The sequence below is a fragment of the Neolamprologus brichardi genome, chromosome 5 (genome assembly GCF_056152115.1).
Source record: "Neolamprologus brichardi isolate AB-2024 chromosome 5, ASM5615211v1, whole genome shotgun sequence".
NCBI classification, from domain to species: Eukaryota; Metazoa; Chordata; class Actinopteri; order Cichliformes; family Cichlidae; genus Neolamprologus; species Neolamprologus brichardi.
In genome coordinates this window covers 16,260,465-16,268,737 of record NC_142108.1, presented here as the reverse complement: position 1 = coordinate 16,268,737, position 8,273 = coordinate 16,260,465, and the positions used below count along the sequence as shown (strand labels likewise).

Below are 8,273 nucleotides of genomic sequence, written 5' to 3'. Positions count from 1 at the left end.
GCCAAAAATTTGAAAGTAGTGTCCAATCAACCCGGCTCTGTGGGGGCAAGAGTTGTCATCTCGGAGGAAAGACCAAACACATATTTCCTTACTTTTGTGCTAAATATATTTAAATGTGACTGGTTAATGACAACATAGATGCAGAATTTCAGTTTTGGGTTTATCAATCAGTTGAACTAGAAGATAAATTTAAGATTATTCCGTTATCAAACAACATTCATGTTGAGAAATAAGAATATAAAGAAACCATGCAAGTTAAGTTTACAGGAATATCTCCACATCAAAGGAGACAGATGAGGTGGTTAAAACTCTCAGGTACCTCCTAATTAAGGCGTCTTGTGTATGTCCTACTGTGAGGGCACCTAGAGGCAGATCCAAGACACGGTGGAGGGATTAAGTCACTCAGGTGGCTTGAGAATATTTTGGGGTCCCACTAGAAGAGCTAGAGGACGTGGCTATGGAGAGAGAGGTCTGGGTATCTCTGCTAAGGTTGCTGTCCCCCTGACAGGCTCTGAGGTAATTAAGTTTTATTTATAAATCACTGATTCACAGCAACAGCTGTCTGAAGGTGCTTTATATTGTAAGGTACAGACTATTGTTCGGAGAAAACCCCAAGAATCAGACGATCTCTAGGAGCTACCTCTTTGCAAGAGTGGGAAGGGAAAGCGTTCTTTTACCAGGACATAACCTCTGACAGGGGAGCTGCAGCCAGTTGGGGAGTGAGGGGAAAGAGAAAAGAATAAAGGAGAACAAAGTGAGACAAAGGCCAAAACATACTACAGGAGACAAAAAAAAATACAGTTTAATGTCACGCAGTAGTGGTGTATAAACACCAGCTGGTGTAGAGAGGTGAGAGTGGAGTGGAAAAGAAGTGCTCAGAGTGTCATAAGAGGTCTCACAGCAGCCTAAACCTATTGTAGCAATTGTTCAGGGTCATCTGATCCAGTCCTAAATGGTTTATCAAAAAGAAACGTTTAAACCTAATCTTAAAAGTAAAGGTTGTGTCTTTGTTTCAAATTCAAACTAAGAGCTGGTTAGAAGGGAGACGGGCCTGAAAGCTGAAGGCTTTGCGTTGAATTCTACTTTTAAAAACAGGCCTGCAGCCTGAGAGCAGTTTCTGTTGGGATAATGTGCTTCTATGAATGTGCCCTGAATGTGAGGGTAAAGATTTTAAATTCAGCTCTGGATTTAACAGGAGCCAGTGAAGAGAAGCCAATATTGGGTAAATATTGTGTCTCTTTCTATCCCTTGTTAGTACTTTCTCTGCATTATTTTGGATTAACTGAAGGTTTTTCAGGTAGCTTGTAGAACAGCCTGAAATAAAGGGTTTCAATAGTCAAGCCTAACTTCTTAACATGTTTTTAATTTTAGTGATGCTGCTAAACTAATAGCTAATACTAATAACTGTAGTGAATCTCTGTTTCTGCATCTCATACCATCATCAGGTGAATATTTGATTTGATATGATAAGAGCACTGTGTCACTGTCGCAGATATTAGGACAGCTAGGCATGTTTATTAGTTATTAATATTAAGACCAAGCTAAAAGACACCATATATGAGTATAATTGTTATTTGTTGTAATTTGTTTTAATTGTACTTTTAACAATTAAAAAGCATCTTGTAGTGACAGGTCTTTGTGACTAATTGTGATTTTATATATTTTTATTTGATGGAAAGTTAGATGTGGTTTGCAGTGCTCAACTAGAGTGACTTTTGTGACACTTCTGTTGCTATAATTAAAAAATAAATAAAAACAACAAATACAATAATTTTCTTACGGACTGAATAATAAAATAAAATAAATAAAATAAGTTACTGGCAGCTTGGCAGCTGTATGCTATTAAGTTAATGTAAAAAGTATTTACAGTAATTTTACAGCAGTTATATTATAGCAAAAATGTTGCTGCATTTAATCTACTGTAACTTAAACTACAGCAACATAGTTACTGAAAATAATTTACTGTCATCCAGTTGCCAGTGAGTTATTGTAAAATGTACAGCAATCTGTTCACAGTGTACAGATGAAAGAAAGCAATCCTGCATGTTTAGTTAATGTACACATTAAGGAATGCCAAAGGATAGGTGATGCACTGACTGAAGAACAAGACAAAACAGTTGAGTATGAGTGTTTTAAACAAATTCAGTCAATGATTGTGTATCCAGTTTTGGCCTCCGATGATAAAGGAAAGGGCAAAGAGGAAACACGGCAGACAGGCTGATACTCTCTGAGCAGATGGAGCTGTGCTGGTAAGAGGTGTGGCTGAAGGATCAGGAAATACTGGCATGGCAGCCTCACGAGGAACATAATGTCATTACTTGTAAGGGTGTGGATGATAAAATGTTTGAGTCAAAAGCTTCTGAGCGGTGGCAACACTGTTGTTGACATAGTAACAGCAGTATGTTGAAGGACACACCACAGGCATCTGGTTAGTCTGAGTGTTCGGGTATTGTGGTGTGGGCTTCTGGATTTACAGGTTTAAGATGCTCGGCAGTTTGAGTTTGATCCTCTGGAGATACGAGCAGTTTGTTAGGGAATGGCAGAAAAGTATATTGAGAAAATACTAGAAACAGGCAAGTGGGGAACTTAGTGGACTTGTGATCATTTGTGGCCACAGGTATGGTTACAAAAACCACAGTCATGGAGGAGGGGCAAGAGGATGAGATGGGGTTGTGGGATGGAAAATTCCAGGTCCCACAGGGAATTGTGAGAACAGAGGAAATGGATATTGTGGATACTATGGAGAGGCAGTTCACGTCTGGGGAAACAAGACATGAGGCCTAAATGAGAATTCAGAGTAGGGAGGTGCAGGCACTTCTTAGTTTACAAAGCTTGCAACAGTACCTGAGGGAAGCTACAGATGTAGTAGGGAATACCATAAACATGTGTGATAGGTGATATTTGTTGGTGTGGGAACTACGTATTGTGGAAACACTGGGAACTGAGGGTACTGGCTGTGCCGCAGGACCTTACCACTTTCACCAGGAGGTGCGATTGGTGTTGTAGTAGGGTTAATGTTGGGTAGCAAAAGGCAAGTAACCAAAAACTCACCATCCGCTCATAAAGGAAGGAGTGAATATTCTTTATCCTGCAAGGAAATAAACTGAGTAAATGTTTGTTTACAATGTTTGACCACAAGAGGGCCCATCACACCTTGATCTGTGAGCACATGCATTAATTAGAAGGTGCAGTAAATGTCAACTGTTCAGAAAACTATTTAACAATAAATCCACAGATGCTACACGTGTAAACACTCCAGTAGTTTTAATATCTGATTATTAACCATTAATCTTTTTTTTTAATCTAGTGAATCTAAACTCAGTATTATCAATGCATATTCAATATTCATACACTAAATGAAAAGTGTTTGATTTAGAATAATTAGAATATTAAATCTATTCAGACTTTTTGATTTTATTGATGTGGTCTGCTGGGTTTTTATGATCTATTTCAAATGAATAATTTACATTTTAAAATTAATCATTAACAAATCTTTTGTTTAAAAGTAAACAGTGAGTTGCTGGACACAACAGACTAAGACTAGTTTCATGAACATAACCTTTAATAAGACAGATGTGAGATGGTATTTAGGCTATTGAAACTTACCATGAGTCTAATTTAAGTCACTCTGATGGTCACATTTGAATGTCAGCAAAGTTTTAGGTTAAACATCAATCACACTGCTGCAGGTGTTTGCACAGCACCCACTGCATCATCACCATCATCACAAATCATCACAAAGTTTCAAAAACGATTGAGAAACTGTCACTGCAACATACGGCAAATGGAGGCAAGGCATCACACCTTTAATTATTATATAACGGTGCTTTTGTAAAATGATTTCAAAAGTAATCTCCAGAACCACCCCCTTTTCAAACTGTTGACCAATCATTCATTACCATGTCAACCTGTAGCGGGAGAAGTCTTTGTTGTGTATGATAAGCATGTACTGGACTAATCAGCTCTGTTATCCTGTTTTTTGTGTTTGCGCACCGCTGAGAAATACGACATTATGACATATGCATTAGGGCTACTGAAAGTAGAAATAAAAAGATTAAAGTATTTATGGGAAAAATAACCATCAAGTTTGCGATTAAAAAAAAATGTAGGTTTAAAAAAAGTACCAAATTCAGCAGGAAAAAGAAAACTCTGAAAATTTCAAATGTTTCTGAGTTTTTTTCTTGTAAATGTGCCTTTATTTAATCCTGAATTTACCACTTTGTCTCTGTACAATTTTTTTCTTGTCAATTTAGGACTTTTTGAAAAGTTCTTCCCAATAGATTCTCCTGTCACCTGTTAAAGACATTTTTTATTTTCCACTTTTTTTTCTAACATTGGTAGTTATATCAAACAATTCAAGCTGAATAATAACACAACTAAATGCTACTAAGTTTAATTAATTCCCTTTTGTTCGGGGTAATTACCCACACCCATGTCTAAAATCTAATGTTTAAGTTCTATTCTTTTTTTCACCTCTTCTCAAAATCTTCTGTTTCTCGGTTTTTCAGCTTTACGTAAACCAGTTTTCAGTGATCTAAACATCTACTAAAACATTACATCCTTACACCTCCACGCTGACTGCCATTCTTATGATTTGAACACAAACACACACACACACACATATTTGAGGCAAAATCAATAAAAGTAAATTTGGTATGATGTAAAACATGGTTAGCACAAAATTTATTCTTTCAATTTCTAAATTTACTGTTGATCATATTATTCATATAAATTCAAATTGATTTACAAACAAGACAGTAAAAACATCCAGTCACTGTTGGTACACTAATCAGATGTCAACAGATAAGAGATGGTAATTTGCTGAATTAAAGGTAATCTGTTCTACATACACAAATAACACTGATAGAACAAAACATATTAGACCTTTATTATTATTAAATACTCACATTATTCACTAGCAGAAAAAAATCTGACTCAACAGATTTATTTAAGTGAAAGTACCATCATCTTCTCAAAAACATAAAGATCATATAAAAAGTGACAAATTTCAGGTCATACTGACTGTATTTTTGCATTATTAAACCCACCCATAGTAAACAGTTTTTACTAAAAGAAATATGATAGTTTATGTAAAAGACGTTTATGTCCTTAGAGGTCTGTGACATCGTCATCTGACCAGTAATGCTGATGCATCACTGCAGAGAATTCCTCTCTCATGTATGCAGCAGCTGGAGACTCATTGCTGCCATTATTTTCAGATGCAGCACTGGGTGACTGTACTGGTTCTTTGGCCTGGAAATGGTCTAGAGATGCTGAAATGGACTCTGTGTCCATCCAGCCGTAGCTGATAAAAGCTGGAGGGAAGGGTTTTAGACCACCATCTTCATCATTGGTGCCCATTGTCCATGAGGGAGGCGGAGGTGTGAACAGACTCCCTGCTACAAGCTGTCCGTGGTGAAAAGCATTGTCAATGCTGCGCCTGAGGTTAATAGGAGATGGGGGCCGCATGTCAAACTCTATAAGTGAAAGAATACACTCACGTTCACCAACTTTTTGCCACAGCAATGCTGCCTGAGAGTCCGAGCTGCTACTACCAGGATCAGACTTGGGCTCTGATATTTGGGTGGATGTTTGATCATCATATGGGGACATTATGTTGTTGCTGATACCTGCTTTTGACAGGTTATATTTGGTCCAGTTATTTGGCATCAGGTCTTCCCAGCTTTTATCTGATTTTTTTAGTGGGACTTTCCACACAGTGGCTAACACCCTATCCCAAAAGCTTTTATCCTCCATTTGTTTGAATGCCTCCACTCTGCTCTGCACATGATCACCCCTTGTGTGACCCTTAGATGGAGTCCAGAAGATCCAAGATCCCAGGACAAGCAAAGAGAATCCCCAGGCTAACTCAAGGAGTCTCGCCCAGAACTGACTCAGCCACCAGCCCCAGCCAAAGCGCCTCCAGTTTCCCAGTAGCCCATAAAGCCAGAAGAGACTATACATCTGAAGGCTGCAGCATAGCACCCCAAGGAAAGCGCACCCTGCTATGACTCGCTTTCCGCGCCTCTCGGCCCTCTGTGAAGGAGCCCACTGTGGTAAAGAGGACCTGAGAAAGGGTTGCAGATTGGAAAGGGCCTTTGTGAGGATCCCCAAGCAAAATGGGAGGCCCCAGCAGAGGGAAAGGGTCTGTAGCAAAAGAGGGACAGCAGGGGTTAAAGTTAAAGAGTATAGATCGGCTACAAATAATGCAGAGCAATGAAATATACCAAACCCTCCAACCACCCATGGGTGCTGCAGCTTTAGTGGGAAAAGTAATAAATTTAACCCTTTCAGTGTAACCAGAGCGAGAGCAAGCTGCGCCCACAGAAGAAGCTGCAGAGGAACATTATGTAGCGCTGCCAGAGTGGCATGAGACAGAATCTGACGGGTACCATAGGGGTCAAGCATGAGGAGGATGGTACGCAAAGAACCACCCATGATTAGGAAGCTATTTGCCAGGATCAGGGTGTAACAGAGGGGCCGAGGAAGCGTACATGCTCCAGCCATCCCCAAAACTGCCAGGCAAGCCATCAGCGAGAAAAGGCTGGCAGACCCAAAGACGTGCAATTCCCAGGCAAACGCCAGTGTGCGCCTCATGTCATCCCAGAGCAGACTGGTGCCATTAAAGTTTTTAAGAACAATACACGGCCCAACACCCAGCACGCAGGGGCCTCCAGGTTCTGAAGGTTTATAATTTATCATGGAAGTAAACGCACTGGTATGGAAAGGAAGTTTAGGGCGGTCTCCACCTGAAAGAAAGAGAAGATTTTATATTTTTAATTAAAAATAATTTCATGGTGAATTTTTACATACTGTTAGCCCGATTACTAGCATAGTTGCACAGCACGCAGTGTCACAGACAGCTACATGGAACCAAAAGATCCAATATCAATCACTTTTACTTTATTTGCTTTTTAAATAGATTTAAATTTGATTTTTCATACAAAAACGTGAAAAGAGGGATATAATTTTATACTAGATCTCACTGTGACCACCTGACAATTTAATGCAGTTAAAGAAAAACGTAAAGTAATGCACTATGTGTGCTACTTCACTTGCATATCACAGCTTTACTTACGAGTTGGGAAGTTGTGTTTCACAGCAGAGGTATGACTCTCTTGTAAGCGCTCTGCTGTTATGTGGCCGCCTTCCAGCAGAGCTCCCTCTGAGATTACGGGTACACTGGGGTGAGTGTTTCCTGTAATTGAAGTATTAGCTTTGTCAGCTCTTGGGTCCAGAGGCCCTGAGTGGTGCAGGCTGGGTTCTGTCCCCACTATGATTCCAGACCCAGAGTGGGTTTCTTTGCTCAATGGAGTGACAGCCTGATTGATGAGTTGCTGCAACTTCATGCTGCCAACACTATACCGGCTGCCTTCTACAGGGCTTTCTGATTGAAAGATTACTTCGCTGGCCAAGCTGTCCAGGCTGCTGTTGTTTCTGGCTCTACTTTGAGTTATTTGGACTGAGCCAGAGTTGGACGGTGAATGCGAAGATTGAATAAGGCTTCCAAGTGAAGAGAGGGACACGGTTAGTGTCACAAAGAGCAGACGCCCCATTTTTGACAGCCAAGATCTGTAGAGAAGAAAGAACGAAAGTACTGAAACACGTTTCCATGCATTCAGGTTCCTAATGTCCCTAGCACTAAAATTAACAGTCTAAAAATATGCTTTACAGTTTTTCTGAAGCTAACGCAAAACTTCAGCCATCCAAGATAATGAAAAGCCTCTTTTAAGAAAAAGTTCCTCTTTTGTTGCCACACTTTCACAGCAACTAAATAATCAAAAACTGCTTTGGTGAACACAAAAATATGTACTAAAAATATTAATTGATGTCAAGATGGCTAAAACTTGATTTTACCTTGAAATAAACACTGAAACACTTTCTTCACAGCCATTATGGGGAGGTAAATGATTATTAAATATATTTAGATTCACACAGACAAAATCTTATGTTTCAGTTCTAAATGACAATATCGTCTATGTGTAATCTGGAGGATATGCACCCTCTACAATAAATGCACATTTGAATCAGCAAAATTACAACACAACTTTGGAAAAACTGTTCACAATATGAGTCAGTCGGACCAAAAATATAAAGTAGCCATTTCAGTAATAAATCACGCATGGTAAACAATAGGTATCTAAATGCAATTAGAAAGACTAGAAAATGCTGTGAATCCAGAAAAACTCTGAAAAACTGAAATACTTTACCCCTTCATAGTTCAGTTATGATTCAGGCAAACACAAACACACATGACAACACATCATTCAGCT

General features: G+C 39.2%; 1 protein-coding gene across 1 annotated transcript; it reads right to left on the bottom strand.

Moving 5' to 3' along the window:
- Positions 1–5,109: 5,109 nt before the first annotated feature.
- Positions 5,110–7,556, bottom strand: LOC118453679 (proline-rich transmembrane protein 3). The gene is made up of 2 exons (XM_035904495.1): positions 7,079–7,556; positions 5,110–6,749 (listed from the first exon to the last, which is right to left on the bottom strand). The coding sequence occupies exons 1-2, from the start codon at positions 7,554–7,556 to the stop codon at positions 5,110–5,112; spliced, it is 2,118 nt and encodes a 705-aa protein (XP_035760388.1).
- Between the last annotated feature and the right edge of the window lie 717 nt (positions 7,557–8,273).